The sequence below is a fragment of the Tachyglossus aculeatus genome, chromosome 25 (assembly GCF_015852505.1).
Source record: "Tachyglossus aculeatus isolate mTacAcu1 chromosome 25, mTacAcu1.pri, whole genome shotgun sequence".
NCBI lineage: Eukaryota > Metazoa > Chordata > Mammalia > Monotremata > Tachyglossidae > Tachyglossus > Tachyglossus aculeatus.
In genome coordinates, this window is record NC_052090.1 from 4,110,739 (window position 1) to 4,128,436 (window position 17,698).

General features: G+C 50.2%; 1 protein-coding gene across 2 annotated transcripts; it reads left to right on the forward strand.

Annotated features, from left to right (window-relative positions):
- The first annotated feature begins 7,259 nt into the window (after window positions 1-7,259).
- Window positions 7,260-16,093, forward strand: LOC119945469 (small nuclear ribonucleoprotein Sm D1-like). Of its 2 annotated transcripts, none has more exons than XM_038766594.1 (4): window positions 7,260-7,279; window positions 8,548-8,624; window positions 12,927-13,118; window positions 15,907-16,093. In XM_038766594.1, exons 1-4 carry the CDS (start codon window positions 7,275-7,277, stop codon window positions 15,987-15,989), a joined length of 357 nt encoding a protein of 118 aa, XP_038622522.1. In that variant the 5' UTR covers window positions 7,260-7,274; the 3' UTR covers window positions 15,990-16,093. The 2 variants fall into 2 exon arrangements, with proteins under 2 accessions (XP_038622522.1, XP_038622521.1); XM_038766593.1 differs by lacking the exon at window positions 7,260-7,279 and adding an exon at window positions 8,342-8,446.
- Window positions 16,094-17,698: the final 1,605 nt, after the last annotated feature.

Here is a 17,698-nt window from a genome sequence, read left to right on the forward strand (position 1 = left end):
TCCAGCTACGATAGCTCAAGCTAGTGTGTGGATAAGTAAAAATTGCTTCTGGTATGTAGACAGACTGCTTTTCTAAGAAAACCACATCCCACCGGTGAGATTATCTGACACTGTTTCAATCTCAGACGATTTCTGTTGATCAGCATTTGATAATGATAATATATTTAACATGACATGGTAATTATTGGTGTGGGTTAAAAGACATTCAGATCAGGGACAATCACTGTCCCACACTGATGGGTTCCCAGTCTGAGGGGTAGGGAGAGCAGGCATCTTATCCCTCCCTATTTTACAGGCGAGGAAATCAGAGGTTGAGTGACTCGCCCAAGGTCATACAGCAGGTAAGTGACCGGGCTGAAGCTAGAACCCGCGTCTGCTATCCCCCAGACCCATACTCTTCAGTAGGCCGTGGAAATTACGATCGATTTGTCCAAAATTAAACTGAAACTCTGTTCTCAAATCAGAAGCTTTTGCAGCATTCGAGTCCCCGAACTGAATGCTAATGAGAGGGTTAGCCGATCGGTCTACACCAGTGGACATCTGGAAACTACCTGGTAATTCAGCCCTAACTACCACATTTCCTCGCGTGACTGCATCCACAACATCATTTCTCCCCAACCGTCCACTCCCAAGTTTTTGAGGAGGGAATATGTGAATATTTTATCAAAAGCAGGGATTGAGTTGCACACCGAAGTAGGAAGAAAGGTGGGATCAGGACATCCAAATACAGGATTGAGCGTGCAGAAGTTGGAAAAGGAAGGTGGGGGTAGTCTTAATTCGCCAAGTGCCTGTTGTATTTTGCACTCGGGAGGGTGCAGTAAAATTTGGTGCCCTCTTACCATTTCTTCCTCCTCCACTCCTTCATTCCCTGTCGTATTTATTGAGCATTTATAGTGTGCAAAGCACTGTACTAAACGTTTGGGCATGTACAATACAACAGAACAGACACGTTCCCTGCCCACACTGAGCTCACAGTCTACAGGGGGAGGCAGGCATTAATATACATAAAAATAGACATAAATTGTAGATCGAGACGTGCTGTGGGGCTGATAGGGAGGATGAATGAAGAGAGCAAGTCGGTGACAGAGAAGGGAGTCGGTCCTTTTCTCAATTCCTCCTTTCCTCCTTTTTTTCTTTGTTCTTCTGCTCTCCATATCGCTAGACTTATTGCATAACTGCTCCTCCGCTCTTTTGAAATTACAAAAATTATGCCAGCTACTGGGAGAATTCTGTGAAGAAATCACTACAGGAAGAGATTCACAAACATTATTTTAGTGTTTGTAGCTAAGCCAAAAATAGATTTTGCTTTGATGAATTTATTTTGGTTATTGGGGCAGTCTTTTGTAATTGATCATTATCATTTGCGTAATTTTCCCTCTTTCATTCATTCAGTCCTATTTATTGAGCGCTTTTGGTTAGGTTAAATTCATGCCTTTGCCATGCAAGTCTATTAGCATCCTTAACAATTCCAACCAGTAACGAGGAGGCTGAGGGCGCGTGCGTTCATTCAGTCGGATTTATTGAGTGCTTACTGTGTGCAGAGCACTGTACTGAGCGCTTGGGAGAGTACAATACAACAATAAAGACATGTTCCCTGCCCACAACGAGCTCACAGTCCAGAGGAACTGTAAACTGTGGGCACGTTTACTTGCCCTCCGTTTTTGTAACTGGATGGATTTAACTGAATTTCTTTCAGGGAGGTAGAACTCTGTGCTTTGAAATAATTTTGCTCCGCTCCGCAGTCATCCCAGCTTCAGTAAGCAGAGCCAATCAATCAGTCGTATTTCTTGAGCGCTTACTGTGTGCAGAGCACTGTACTAAGCGCTTGGGAAGTACAAGTTGGCAACATATGCAGTCCCTACCCAACAGTGGGCTCACGGCCAGCTGCCTGCCATCCCTCCATGCCACTGCGAGCATGGCAGCTGCCCTGTGCCATGCTGCTTCTCTTACTACAGTGCTTGGCACATAGTAAGCACTCAATAAATATCATTGACTCATGAATCCCTCCCAGCAGTGGCTCGAGAGATCCCCCTGCCTTGCTAGAAATCTGCCCCAGTCCCCTTAAACCTTATTAAAATACTTTCCCCCTTCGCTGCATCCCTCCCTGACTGCAGTAATAAACCGGGTCACTTTCCAATGGCTCCTTTCCTCCTGCTTCCAAGCATGCCCTGTCCTTAGAAAAAAAACACACCTCGTCTCCATTGCTCCTTCCAATTTTTGCCCCATCTCCCGCCTCCCATTCCTTTCCAAAACCCTGGAGTGAGTTGTCTACACTCACTTCCTCTCCAATTCTCTTCCGTCTGGCCCCCTTCACTCCACAGAAACAGCCCTTTCTAAGGTCACCAGGTGCTTGCCAAACTCCTTACCTCCTATCTCTCCTCACTCAAGTTCTCAATGCCCTCCGCTCCCTGCCTTTATTTTTCCAAGTTCAGTCCGCATTTCCCCACTCCTTCAAAACTTCCCGTGACTGCCCAGCCTCCTCCGCCGGATACCGAAACTCCTCGTCCTTGGCTTTAAGGCATTCAACCGTCTTTCACCTCGCTGATCTATTCAACCCAAGCCACGCCAACCTGTTCGACGTACCTTAATCTCATCGATCTCGCCATCGGCCCTCTGCCCCCGTCCTCCTCCTGTCCTGGAAGTCCCTCCGTCATCGGATCTTACTGACCGCCTCTCACCCCCACCTTCAAAGTCTTACTAAAGTCACACTCCTCCAAGGGGCCTTCCCTGAGTACTTTCCAAGCGCTTAGTACAGAGCTCTGCACACAGTAAGCGCTCAATAAATGATTGAATGAATGAGTAGGTCCTCATTTTTCCTATCTGCCTTCTGTAATCACTTGCTATTCACCCTCCCTGCAGCGATAATGTCCCCGTCTTTACGCTCTCCCATCCACCTATCAGTAATTTAATGTCTGCCTCCTGCTCTAGTCGGTGAGCTCCTTCTGAACAGGGAACGTGTCTATCAACTCTACTGCAGTGTCATTCATTCATTGTCGTATTTATTGAGCGCTTACTGTGTGCAGAGCACTGTACTAAGCACTTGGGAAGTCCAAGTTGGCAACATCTAGAGACGGTCCCTACCCAACGGTGGGCTCGCAGTCTAGGAAGGGGAGACAGAGAACAAAACAAAACACTAACAAAATAATTAGAATAAATATATACAAATAAAATAGAGTAATAAATACGTACAAACATATATACAGGTCCTCTCCCGAGTGCCGAGAACCATGCGTAGCACACAGTAAGCACTCAATAAATACCATTCGGTGCTTTAGGTCTTGTCAATCAGGTAGTCCCATCACTGAATTTTTAAAAGCGCTTAAGTATAACCGGAATTAATCTTGTGCTATCAGGCATCTTTTTCTTCCCTGTATGGGAAGAAAAAATATGGAACACATCACGAATTCGCATTCCCATCAGCGCTTAGGACAGTGCTCTGCACACAGTAAGCGCTCAATAAATACGATTGATTGATTCCCTAGTGGGATATCTATCAATCAGTGGTATTTATTGAGCGTTAATTGTATTCAGAGCACTGCACTAAGCGCTTGCGGGAGACTAGAGGAGCGGCATGGTGTAGTGGATAGAGCACGGGCGAGGTCATGAGTTCAAATCCCTGCGGCTCTGCCACTTGACTGCTGTATGACCTTGGGCAAGTCACGTCTCTTCTCTGGGCCTCAGTTGCCTCGTCTGTAGAATAATAATAACGATGGCATTTGTTCAGCGCTTACTATGTGCAAAGCACTGTTCTCAGCGCCGCTGATGGGAATGCAAATTCATGAAGTGTTCCATATTTTTTTTAATGGTGTGCATCTAGCTTTACTTCTATTTATTCTGAAGGATTGACACCTGTCCACATGTTTTGTTGTCTGTCTCCCCCTTGTAGACTGTGAGCCCGTTTTTGGGTAGGGACCTTCTCTATATGTTGCCAACTTGTACTTCCCAAGCGCTTAGTACAGTGCTGTGCACACAGTAAGCGCTCAATAAATACGATGAATGAATGAATGAATGGAGACTGTGAGGCCCACGTGGAACAGGGACTGTAACCAACTTGATTTGCTTGTATCCACCCCAGCGCTTAGTACAGTGCCTGGCGTGTAGTCAGCGCTTACAAATACCGCAATTATTACAGTGCAACAGAGTGCGTTGGCACGTTTCCTGCTCACAGTGAGCTTACATCATCCTCATCATCATCAATCGTATTTATTGAGCGCTTACTGTGTGCAGAGCACTGTACTAAGCGCTTGGGAAGTACAAATTGGCAACACATAGAGACAGGCCCTACCCAACAGTGGGCTCACAGTCTAAAAGGGGGAGACGGAGAACAAAACCAAACATACTAACAAAATAAAATAAATAGATAAAATAAATAGAATAGATATGTACAAATAAAATAAATAAATAGAGTAATAAATAGATAAAATAGAATAGATATGTACAAATAAAATAAATAGAGTAAAAAATATGTACAAACATATATACATATATGTTTTACAGTCTAGAGGGATTTAATGCCCCGCTTGATACCGTGAAGCTATTAATGCCGACAGATTCTTCAGAAGCGCGAGGTGATTCCGCTACTGTTTTCTCCAGCAGAAATAATGCTATTTAAATCTCGGATGAAACGGGATGCTGAGTTTGTTGTTGGTGATGAGGCGTCCAAGAGACTGCGTGGAGGCCAAGTGTAAAGCAAGTAAGTGGGTAGGTCTGTCGCACGCCGCAAAGTGCACGCTAAATTTGTATTTTTTTTTAACCGCAAGCCCCATTCACTGCCAGAATGACCACAACAGAGTGCCTAGGCCGTGTCAAACTCCAGGGCATGGTAAGCAGTTGCCTTAGTAGCTGCTGCAATCTCTTGTCCAAATTATCCGGTGACTTTTCCTGATTTCTGCCGGACCTGTTTAATCCGTGAAGAGGTTCTTCGGTGAGAAATCTTCATGATTTTTGGCACGGCTCCATGGACACAGAACCAAGGTTAGAGTTATTTTAGTAGGGTTTTAAAGAGGGGGAAACAGACATTAGTATAAAAAATATATAATTTAAAGATGTGTACAGAAGTGCTGTGTGGTTGAGGATGGAGCGACTATCAAACGTCAAAGGTCACAGATCCAAGTGCATAGACGATGCGGAAGGGAGAAGGACCCAGGGGAAAGAGGACTTACTGGGAGAGGCTTATTAAATGTTTACTGATTGTCAAAGTGCTCGTCTAGAAATGGTGGATATGCTAGGAAAATCAGAAATCATGTACTCCTTGCTGTCGTTTCCTAGCTCTTAATGTCTCTTAAAGATTAATAATAGTAATAATGATTGTGGTATTTGTTAAGCACTTACTATGTGCTAAGCACTGCTCTGAACTCTATTTTAGAGTTGAGTTTTTTTAATAGGGTTTTCAAATGCCCATTTCAGCCATTCATTCTTCAATCGTATTTATTGAGCGCCTACTGTGTGCAGAGCACTTACTAAGCGCTTGGGAAATACAAGACGGCAACATACAGAGGCGGTCCCTACCCGACAACGGGCTCACAGTCTACAAGGGGGGAGACGGACAACAAAACAAAACAAGTAGACAGGTGTCAGTAACATCAAAATAAATAGAATTATAGCTTTATACACATGAATAAAGAGTAATAAATATGTATAAACCTACACAAGTGCTGTGGGGAGGGGAAGGGGGTAGGGCAGAGGAAAAGGGCTGTGTTGGATAGTCATAGCACTTATATACCAACATGATAATGATGGTATTTGTTAAGTGCTTACTATAACCATTCATTCATTCGTATTTATTGAGCGCTTACTGTGTGCAGAGCACTACTAAGCGCTTGCGAAGTACAAGTTGGCAACATCTAGAGACGGTCCCTACCCAACAGTGGGAACAATAATGATGGCATTTAAGTGCTTACTATGTGCAAAAAACACTGTTGTAAGGGTTGAGGGGGTTACAAGGTGAACAGGTTCATTCATTCATTCAATCGTATTTATTGAGCGCTTCCTGTGTGCAGAGCACTGTACTAAGCGCTTGGGAAGTCCAAGTTGGCAACACATAGAGACGGTCCCTACCCAACAGTGGGCTCACAGGCTAAAAGGGGGAGACAGAGACCAAAACAAAACATATGAACAAAATAAAATCATTCAATCAATCATACAATCGTATTTATTGAGCGCTCACTGTGTGCAGAGCACTGTACTAAGCGCTTGGGAAGTCCAAGTTGGCAACACATAGAGACGGTCCCTACCCAACAGTGGGCTCACAGTCTAGAAGGGGGAGACAGAGACCAAAACAAAACATATTAACAAAATAAAATCATTCAATCAATCAATCAATCGAATTTATTGAGCGCTTACTGTGTGCAGAGCACTGTACTAAGCGCTTGGGAAGTCCAAGTTGGCAACGTATACCCAACAGCGGGCTCACAGTCTAGAAGGGGGAGACAGAGAACAAAACCAAACATATTAACCAAATAAAATAAATAGAATAGACATGTACAAGTAAAATAAATAGAGTAATAAATATGTACAATCAATGTGGGGTGGGAATTGTCTGTTTATTGTTGTATTGTACTCTCCCAAGTGCTTACTCTGCACACAGTAAGTGCTCAGTAAGTATGGTTTATTGAGTGGTTACTGTACAGGGGGCTCACAGTGTTCATCCCCATTTCCCAGATGAGGGAACTGAGGCCCAGAGGAGTGACGGGACTTGCCCAAAGTCACCCGGCTGACGAGTGGCAGAGGCGGGATTCGAACCCATGACCTCTGCCTCCCAAGCCCGGGCTCTTTCCACCGAGTTACGGTGCTTGTCGTGTGTTGGTGTGCTGTCGAGTGCTGTTGGAAGCGCTGACGAATTTTCCGTGGGGCTTAGCTGGGCACGCAGAAAGGGGTTAAAAACATCATCGTCATCATCAATCGTATTTATTGAGCGCTTACTATGTGCAGAGCACTGTACTAAGCGCTTGGGAAGGACAAATTGGCAACATCTAGAGACGGTCCCTACCCAACAGTGGGCTCACAGTCTAAAAAACAGGCCCAGCTTGGAATAGAAGGGAAGGTGGGAACAGGAGGGGGGCCCGGCGCATGCGCGGCCGGAGGGGGCAGTGACGGGCGGGGCAGCAGCGCCCCGCCTCGGCCAGGGCGGGAACAGCAGGGGGGGGCTGGCGCATGCGCGGCTGGGGTAGAGGCGGGGCCAGGGGCGGGCCCCGCGCATGCGCGGCTGGAGGGGCGGCAGCAGCGCCTCGCCTCGGCCAGGGAGGGAACAGGAGGAGGACCCGGAGCATGCGCGGATGGGGTGGGAGCCGCAGCGCCCCGCCTCGGCCGGGGCGGGAACAGGAGGGGGACCCGGCGCATGCGCGGCTGGAGGGAGGGGGCCGCAGCGCATGCGCGGCCGAGGGGGGTGGCAGTAAGGGGGCGCCACATCATTATCAATTGTACTTATTGAGCGCTTACCGTGTGCAGAGCATAGCACCTCGCCTCGGCCAGGGCGGGCTCGGCGCATGCGCGGCCGAGGGTGGGGCGGGCAGGAGGTACTGTGAGCCCTCTGTTGGGTACTGCCCAAGCGCTCAGTACGGTGCTCCGCACACAGTAAGCGCTCAATAGGGGCGGGCTCGGCGCATGCGCGGCTGAGGAGGGGGGGGGCAGGAGATACTGTGAGCCCTCTGTTGGGTAGGGACCGTCTCTACATGTTGCCAACTTGTCCTTCCCAAGCGCTCAGTACAGTGCTGTGCACACAGTAAGCGCTCAATAAATACGATTGATGATGATGATGCCACGGTACCCCACCGCGGCCAGGGGAGGGACCGGCGCATGCGCGGCTGTGGGAGGTGGGGGGGGCAGTGAGGGGTCGGCCAGGGCGGGACTAGGGGCGAGTCCGGCGCATGCGCGGCTGAGGGGGGGGGGAGAGCGGAGGGGGGACGCCACAGCACCCCGCCGCGGCCAGCGGAGGGCCCGGCGCATGCGCGGCTGTGGGGGGTGGGGGGCCAGTGAGGGGTCGGCCAGGGCGGGACTAGGGGCGAGTCCGGCGCATGCGCGGCTGAGGGGGGGGGAGAGCGGAGGGGGGACGCCACAGCACCCCGCCGCGGCCAGCGGAGGGCCCGGCGCATGCGCGGCTGTGGGGGGTGGGGGGTGGGGGGCCAGTGAGGGGTCGGCCAGGGCGGGACTAGGGGCGAGTCCGGCGCAGGCGCGGCTGAGGGGGGGGGGGGGAGCGGAGGGGGGGCGCCACAGCCCCCCGCCGCGGCCAGCGGAGGGCCCGGCGCATGCGCGGCTGTGGGGGGGTGGGGGGGCAGTGAGGGGGCGGCCAGGGCGGGACTAGGGGCGAGTCCGGCGCATGCGCAGCGGAGGGGCGAAGCCACGGCCCCTGCCTCGGCCAGCGGCGCATGCGCGGCCGGGGGGCGGGCCTTCCGGTTCCGGCGCGTGCGCGGGCCCGGGAAGACGGGGCGGCCGCCATGAAGCTCGTGAGGTAACGGACGGGGACGGGACGGGGACGGGACGGGAAACGGGAGACCCCCGGCCCCTGACCAGCCCGTGCCCGTTCCCGTTCCCGTTCCCGTTCCCGCGCAGGTTCCTGATGAAGCTGAGCCACGAGACCGTGACGGTGGAGCTGAAGAACGGCACCCAGGTCCACGGGACCGTCACCGGTACCACACACCCCACAGCCTTCCCCACAGCCCCCCAAACAACCCACACTCGCCGCAATAATTATTCATCATCATGATGATGATGATGACGATGATGAATTATCGATGAAGCAGCGCGGCTCAGTGGGAAAGAGCCCGGGCTTTGGAGTCAGAGGTCATGGGTTCTAATCCCGGCGCCGCCACTTGTCAGCTGGGTAACTCCGGGCACGTCACTTCACTTCTCTGGGCCTCAGTTATCTCATCTGTAAAATGGGGATTAATAATAATAATAGTAATAATGACATTTATTAAGCGCTTACTATGTGCAAAGCACTGTTCTGAGCGCTGGGAAGGTTACAAGGTGATCAGGTTGGCCCACGGGGGGCTCACAGGCTTGATCCCCCATTTTGCAGGTGAGGTAACTGAGGCACAGAGAAGGTAAGCGACTTACCCAAAGTCACACAGCTGGCAATTGGCGAAGCCGGGATTTGAACCCATGACCTCTGACTCCAAAGCCCGGGCTCTTTTCCACTGAGCCACGCTGCCTCTCTGGCTGCCTCACAGATTAAGCCTGTGAGCCCCCCGTGGGACAACCTGATCACCTGGTAACCTCCCCAGGGCTTAGAACAGTGCTTTGCACATAGTAAGCGCTTAATAAATGACCTCATTATTATTATTATCATGATAACCGGGAGATTCGTTAAGCGCTCACTAGGTGCCAAGCGCCGTTCTAAGCGCTGGTGGAGGGGGGAAGATACGAGGTGATGATAATAATAATAATATTCATTCATTCATTCAATCGTTTTTATTATTATTAATAATAATAATGATGATAATGGCATTTATTAAGCGCTTACTATCTGCAGAGCGCTGTTCTAAGCGCTGGGGAGGTTACAAGGTGATCAGGTTGTCCCACGGGGGGCTCACAGTCTTCATCCCCATTTGACAGATGAGGTCACTGAGGATCAGAGCACAGTAATAATAATGGCATTTATTAAGCGCTTACTATGTGCAGAGCGCTGTTCTAAGCGCCGGGGAGGTTACAAGGTGATCAGGTTGTCCCACGGGGGGCTTATAGTCTTCATCCCCATTTGACAGATGAGGGAACTGAGGGTCAGAGAACAGTAATAATAATGGCATTTATTAAGCGCTTACTACGTGCAGAGCACTGTTCTAAGCGCTGGGGAGGTTACAAGGTGATCAGGTTGTCCCACGGGGGGCTCACAGTCTTCATCCCCATTTGACAGATGAGGTCACTGAGGCTCAGAGAACAGTAATAATAACGGCATTTATTAAGTGCTTACTATGTGCAGAGCGCTGTTCTAAGCGCTGGGGAGGTTACAAGGTGATCAGGTTGTCCCACAGGAGGCTCACAGTTTTAATCCCCATTTTACAGATGAGGGAACTGAGGCTCAGAGGACAATAATAATAATGGCATTTATTAAGCGCTTACTATGTGCAAAGCACTGTTCTAAGTGCTGGGGGACATACAAGGTGATCAGGTTGTCCCAAGGGGCTCACAGTCTTCATCCCCATTTTACAGATGAGGGAACTGAGGCTCAGAGGACAATAATAATAGTGGCATTTATTAAGCGCTTACTTTGTGCAGAGCACTGTCCTAAGCGCTGGGGGACATACAAGGGGATCAGGTTGTCCCACGGGGGGCTCACAGTCTTCATCCCCATTTGACAGATGAGGTCACTGAGGCCCGGAGAATCAGTCAATCAACCAATCGTATTTATCGCGGCTCAGTGGAAAAAGCCCGGGCTTTGGAGGCAGGGGTCATGGTTTCAAATCCCGGCTCCACCACTTGTCAGCTCTGTGACTTTGGGCAAGTCACTTCACTTCTCTGGGCCTCAGTTCCCTCATCTGTCAAATGGGGTTGAAGACTGTGAGCCCCCCCCCCCCCCCCCCCATGGGACAACCTGATCACCTTGTAACCTCCCCAGTGCTTAGAACAGTGCTTGGCACATAGTAAGCGCTTAACAAATACCATCATTATCATCATCACCATCATTATTATTATTATTATTATTATTATTCATCCGTGGCTCCGCACACAGTAAGCGCTCCATAAATACGATTGAGTGAATGACAGAAGCCCAGGCTTGGGAGTCAGACGTCATGGGTTCGAATCCCCGCTCCGCCACTCGTCAGCTGGGTGACTTTGGGCAAGGCACTTCACTTCTCTGTACCTCAGTTCCCTCATCTGGAAAATGGGGGTTAAATCTGTGAGCCCCACGTGGGACAACCTGATTACCTTGGATCCTCCCCAGCGCTTAGAACAGTGCTTGGCACATAGTAAGTGCTTAACAAATACCGACATTATTATTGTTATTATTCATCCCCATTTGACAGAGGAGGGAACTGAGGCCCAGAGAATAATAATAATGATAATGATGGTCTTTGTTAAGCACTTACCATGTGCCAAGCACTGTTCTAGCCGCTGAGGGGGTGATATGAGGTGATCAGGTTGTCCCCCATGGGGCTCACAGTCTTCATCCCCATTTAGCAGAGGAGGAAACTGAGGCCCGGAGAATAATAATCATGATAATGGCGTTTGTTAAGCGCTTACTAGGGCCAAGCACTGTTCTAAGCGCAGGGGGAGAGACAAGATCGGCAGGTTGACCCACGTGAAACTTACAGTCTTCATCCCCATTTTCCGGATGAGGGAACTGAGGCCTAGAGAATAATAGTAATAATAGTGGTCTTTGTTAAGTGCTTACTATGTGCCAAGCACTGTTCTAAGCATGGGGGGAGAGACAACGTCAGCAGGTTGGCCCACATGAGGCTTACAGTCTCCATCCCCATTTGACAGATGAGGGAACTGAGGCCTAGAGAATAATAATAATAATGATGGTCTTTGTTAAGCGCTTACTATGTGCCAAGCACTGTTCTAAGCACCAGGGAGGTTACAAGGTCATTAGTTTGTCCATGTGGGGCTCACAGTCTACATCCCCATGTTACAGAAGGGGGAACTGAGGCCCAGAAAATAATAATAACGGTGGTCTCTGTTAAGCGCTCACTATGTGCTAAGCGCTGTTCTAAATACTGGGGGGATACAGGGTCATCAGGTTGTCCCACATGAGGCTTACAGTCTCCATTCCTGTTTTACAGATAAGGGAACTAAGGCACAGAGAATAATAATAATAATAATGGCATTTAGTAATCACCTACTATGTGCAAAGCACTGTTCTAAGCGCTGGGGAGGTTACAAGGTGATCAGGTTATTCCACGTGGGGCTCACAGTCTTCATCCCCATTTTCAGGATGAGGGAACTGAGGCCCAGAGAAGTGAAGTGACGTGCCCAAAGTCACACAGCTGACAAGTGTATATATGTTTGTACATATTTATTACTCAATTTATTTTACCTGTACATATCTATTCTATTTATTTTATTTTGTTAGTCTGTTTGGTTTTGTTCTCTGTCTCCCCCTTTTAGACTGTGAGCCCACTGTTGGGTAGGGACCGTCTCTATATGTTGCCAACTTGGACTTCCCAAGCGCTTAGTACAGTGCTGTGCACACAGTGTGCGCTCAATAAATACGATTGATTGATTGATTGACAAGTGGCAGAGCCGGGATTTGAACCCATGACCTCCGGCTCCAAAGCCCGGGCTCTTTCCACTGAGCCACGCTGCTTCTCTTATAATACCATGCTGAATCAGTGGGATTTTTTTGAGCACTCACTGCGGGCAGACCCCAGTCCTAAACATTTGGGAGTGTACAATATAACAAAGGTGGTGGGCACATACTGCTGTTAATGGCAAATATTTTATCTCTAAAAGTAAATAAGCCGTCATATTTGAGAAGTCCCAGGCCCTGCCCCTCGCCGGCCTGACGCAGCCTCAGCCCAGTCTGATGATGGCATTTATTTAAGCGCTTACTATGCGCAGTGCACTGTTCTAAGCGCTGGGGAGGTTACAAGGTGATCAGATTGTCCCACGGGGGGCTCGCGGTTTTAATCCCCATTTTACAGAGGAGAGAAGTGAGGCCCAGAGAAGTGAAGTGACTTGCCCAGAGTCACACAGCTGACACTTGGCAGAGCCGGGACTTGAACCCATGACCCCTGACTCCAAAGCCCGCGCTCTTACCGCTGGAGGTGTGCGGGCTGGCGGAGGAGCGTGGGAAGGGGGACTGCCCGGCATACGCCCTGCTTGGGCATCCTAAAACTGGATCCGGGATGGCTCCACGGGACCCCTTCACCGTCTTTTGATTCTTAAACCGTACACTTCAGGGCTGGATGAGCCCCCGTCTTGGATTGCGCCTGTTCTGGGCGACCCTCTCGGGCCCCGTTACCGTTTCTCTTCCTCCTCCACCCCAGGAGTGGACGTCAGCATGAACACGCACCTCAAAGCCGTGAAAGTGACGCTCAAAAACCGGGAACCGGAACAGCTGGAGACCCTGAGCATCCGAGGCAATAATATCCGCTATTTAATTCTGCCGGACAGCTTGCCCCTGGACACCCTGCTGGTGGACGTCGAGCCGAAAGCTAAATTGAAGAAGAAGGAAGCGGGTGGGCTTTTTTTTTTTTTAATTCGTTTTTCTCACTGGGAGAGCTTGGGTCCTCCACCTTCTCAGCCCCGCGGGGCCCGTGTTGGCTTGTTCTCGCTTCTCCCATGGCCGGTCCGAGGTTTAGGCCCTGGGCTTCTTCCCACCTGCCTTACTGGAACCGACTTACCCACCCCTCGACTCCGACGTGTTTTGCCTCCCGCCTCGTCGTTGGCCTTGCCGCTCCGCTGTTGCCGGTCTTTTACCCTTCTGATGAGCCAGGTTTCTGACTGTGGCACTGTCTGTCGCTCGCTTCCTGACCCACCTCCACTTCCTAGTCCTCATTCTGTACCATCCAAACTGGCCATTCTCCTGCCTCTGAGCCTTTTGCCCACGTTGGCCCATAGGCCCGAAGCCGTCCCCCCCCTCCCGACGCCTCCCTCTTAAACGGCACCCCTCCCGGAAAGTTTTCCCCAATTCTCCATACCCATTCTCCAGGACACCAGCCCAGTTACGACTGTTCCCCCTCAGCCGTCGACATGCTCTCGTCGCACCGAGCCCACGCTGAGGGAGGGAGGAAGAGGTTATCTCTGGATTATCTCCCCCTTTTAGACTGTGAGCCCACTGTTGGGTAGGGACTGGCTCTGTATGTTGCCAATTTGTACTTCCCAAGCGCTTAGTACAGTGCTCTGCACATAGTAAGCGCTCGATAAATACGATTGATGATGATGATGATTCAAAGAGGGGAAGGAGTTAGACAATGTGCTTGCGGTCAGCCTCCTCCTTAGGAAGGAGAAGAGGCCTTGAGTTTGGCCTTGGGGAACGGGAACGTCTGCGGCTGCAGGTCAGGATAGAGGTCACCCGCTTTGGATTTCAGGCTTTTAGGAGCAGAGCGGAGACTACCAGGAATGTTGTGGGACACCAGGGAGGCAGATCCTTGATTATTCCTTTGTCTGATGGGAAATAATAGTCACTAATGATAATGATGGTATTTCTAAGCGCTTCCTAGGTGCCAGGCACTGTACTAAGCACCGGGGTAGATACAAGGGAATCAGGTTGTCCCACGTCTCAAGCCCCGTTTTACAGATGAAGTAATTGAGGCCCAGAGAGCTGAAGTGATCTACCCAAGGTCACACAGCAGACGAGTGGCGGAGCTGGGATTAGAATCCACAACCTTCTCCCAGGCCGGAGCTCTTGCCACTTGGCCATGCTGCCTCTTGGGATGCCAGCTGGGCGCCCCTTCCCTCCATCCCTCCCTGCTGCGAAGAGCTGGCACTCCCTAGCTGTGGGTCACTTTTGGGCATTTAAGCGCTTACTATGTGCCGGGCACCGTACTAAGCACTGGGGACGATACAAGGTAATCATGCTGGACCCAGTCCGTGTCCCACATGGGGTTTGCAGTCTTTTTTTATCCCCATTTTCCAGTTCATTCAGTCATTGTCATATTTATCGGGCCCTTACTGCGTACTAAGCGCTTGAGAAGCGGTAACCGAAGTAATAGAGAAGTTACGTAGCTTGCCCAAGGTCACACAGCAAACAGGTGGCGGAGCTGGGATTAGAACTCAGGTCCTTCGGACTCCCTAACCCGTGTTCTGTCCACTAGACTGATGGCAAGATGACAGACAGCTCTCACCAAACTATTGAAATGTGGAATTTTGTAATTCCGCGGAGTAGGAACCGAGCGCTGTCTAGGGCGAGTGTCCCGTGGGCCGAAGTAGCGGAGGGAATTTTCTGGCCAACAGCAAACTGGTGGCCTACTGTATTAAGAGAAGCAGTGTGGCTTAGTGGAAAGAGCAGGGACTTGGGAGCCAGAGGTTGCGGGTTCTAATGCCGGCTCCGCTACTTGTCAGCGGTGGGACTTCGGGCAAGTCACTTAACTTCCCTGTGCCTCAGTGCCCTCATCTGTAAAACGGGGGTGAGGCTTGTGAGCCCCATATGCGACAACCTGAATACCTTGTATCGGCCCCAGCGCTTAAAACGGTGCTTGGCACTTTAGTAAGCGCTTAACAAATACCATTATTATTATTATTATTAATAAGAGCTGTGGCTCTCATGATCTCTGCTGTGTTCTTTTCTAGGAATGGCTGTTCCGGGCTTGGGTTTCCGAGAAGGGAAGGTTACTGCCGCTCTAGGGGTGTGGGGACGGAGGTTGGGAATCTTGGCCACCATAGCGCATCTCTCAACTCTAGGCCTTCCCAGCCTGAGCCCCCTCCTTCCTCTCCCCACAGCACCTGGATATACGTATATATGTTTGTACGGATTTATTACTCCTATTTTATTTGTACATATTTATTCTATTTATTTTATTTTGTTAGTATGTTTTGTTTTGTCCTCGGTCTCCCCCTTCTAGACTGTGAGCCCGCTGTCGGGTAGGGACCGTCTCTATATGCTGCCAACTTGAACTTCCCAAGCGCTTAGTCCAGTGCTCTGCACACAGTGAGCGCTCAATAAATACGATGGAATGAATGAATGCGGGCCAGTGGGCTTCCAGAAGAAACCTTGGCTCCTCCTGGGGTGTGGCTGCAGGAGACCGCAGCTGGGCTTTCACACTGCGGGGCGTCCTCCGCCAGGGACTAGCAATCATCATCATAACAACTGTGGTATTTGTTAAGTGCTTACTATGTGCCAGGCACTGTACTAAGCGGTGGGGTGGACCCAAGTAAATTGGGTTGGACACAGCTCCTGTCCCAAATGGGGTCGTTTTTCTTTCCTCTCAGAATCCATGGAGGCTCTGAGAGGTGACTCTCCCCCTTCCCACACACACTTAAAATCCACTGAGGGGAGAGAATTGAAAAGTTGGATTTTCTGTTTAGTTGCAGGAAGAGGCCGGGGCCGGGGTCGAGGCCGGGGCAGAGGCCGAGCCCGGGGCAGAGGAAGAGGAGGTCCCCGGCGCTAACTTCCCCGGAGAAGAACACCGTTACAGCGTCCGGGCAGCTGGGGTTGTTTTTGTACAGGTTTCATTTCTGACTTCAATTTCTAATAAATGCCAAACTGGGAAAAGGTCGGCTCACCGGTGCTTCAAAATTCAGTACCTGACGGGCTGCTTGGTCTGGTTTGGCCTTCCTTCCTCCGGGTCCCTTCCCTCAGCAATCTCCTTTGCCCGTCCCCCTTTCCTTCTTCCGTGGCGTGGCCGGGGCTTTAGGTGACACGTTCTTTCTCAGTGGGAGATGGAGTTTCGAGGGGGGTTTTTTAGCGGAAAAGTGGCTGGTATTCCAGGATAATGGGTATTTAAGCGCTTTCTGGGAGCCAGGCACTAAGCACTGGGGTAGATAGGCCACGTGGCTTCATGGAAAGAGCCCGGGATTGGGAATCAGAGGACGTGGTTCTAATTCCGGCTCTGCCGCTTGTCAGCTGTGTGACCGCCGCTCCACTTTTCTGGGCCTCAGTTCCCTCATCTGGGAAATGGGGATTAAGACTGTGAGCCCCACGTGGGGCAACCCGATGACCTTGTATCTACCCCCGGCGCTTAAAACACTGCTTGGCACATAGGAAGCGCTTAACAAATACCAACATTATTATTACTAGGTAATCAGGTTGGACACCATTATTAGAACAGTGCTTGGCACACAATAAGCGCTTAACAAATACCATAATTATTATTCAGTCGTATTTATTGAGTGATTACTGTGTGCAGAGCACTGTTCTAAGCGCTTGGGAGAGTACGGTATAACAAAAAGCAGACAAATTCCCTGCCCACAGCAAGCTTACAGTCTGGGGCGGAGGGGGGAGACAGACATTAATATAAATAAATTTCAGATACCCTGTCCCACATGGGGATCATCCTCAAGTGATCCAGAGATGACCATTACTAAAAGAAGCAGCGTGGCCTAGAGGATAGAGCATGGGCCCAGGAGTCAGGACCTGGGTTCTAATCCTGCCTCCACCACTTGTCTGACTTCGGGCAAGTCCCTAAACTTCTCAGTTACCTCATCTGTAAAATGGGGATTAAGCCTGTAAGCCCGGTGTGAAACGTGGACTCTGTCCAACCTGATTCACTTGTTTCTAACCTCAGCGCTTAGCACAGCGCTTGACACATTGTGCTTAACAAATACCTTAAAAAAAGCCCACAAAAAAGGCCCTGAGCCCACCAGAACTATTTCTGGCGAGTCAGAGAGGCTGCTGAGCTCTTAGAGGTACAGGATGGAGGTCGGTGAAGGGCGAGGACCACAAATCCAGTCGAGGCTCGGCATGTCCCAGAAGACCTGCTACAACTAGTTGTAAAAGCGTGGCTCAGAGGAAAGAACACGGGCTTTGGAGTCAGTGGTCATGGGTTCAAATCCCGGCCCTGCCACTTGTCAGCTGTGTGACTTTGGGCAAGTCACTTAACTTCTCTGTGCCTCAGTCACCTCATCTGTAAAAAGGGGATTAAGACTGTGAGCCCCCCGTGGGACAACCTGATAACCTTGTAACCTCCCCAGTACTCAGAACAGTGCTTTGCACATAGTAAGCACTTAATAAATGCCATAAAAAAAAGGGCAAAGTGTTCGAGTGCTTCACGTGTGCAGAGCACTGTATTAAGCACTGGGGAGAAATTCACAGGTGGGAATTAGACAGGCTTCTTGAGAAGTGGTAACTGAAGCACCGAGAAGTTACGTGACTTGCCCA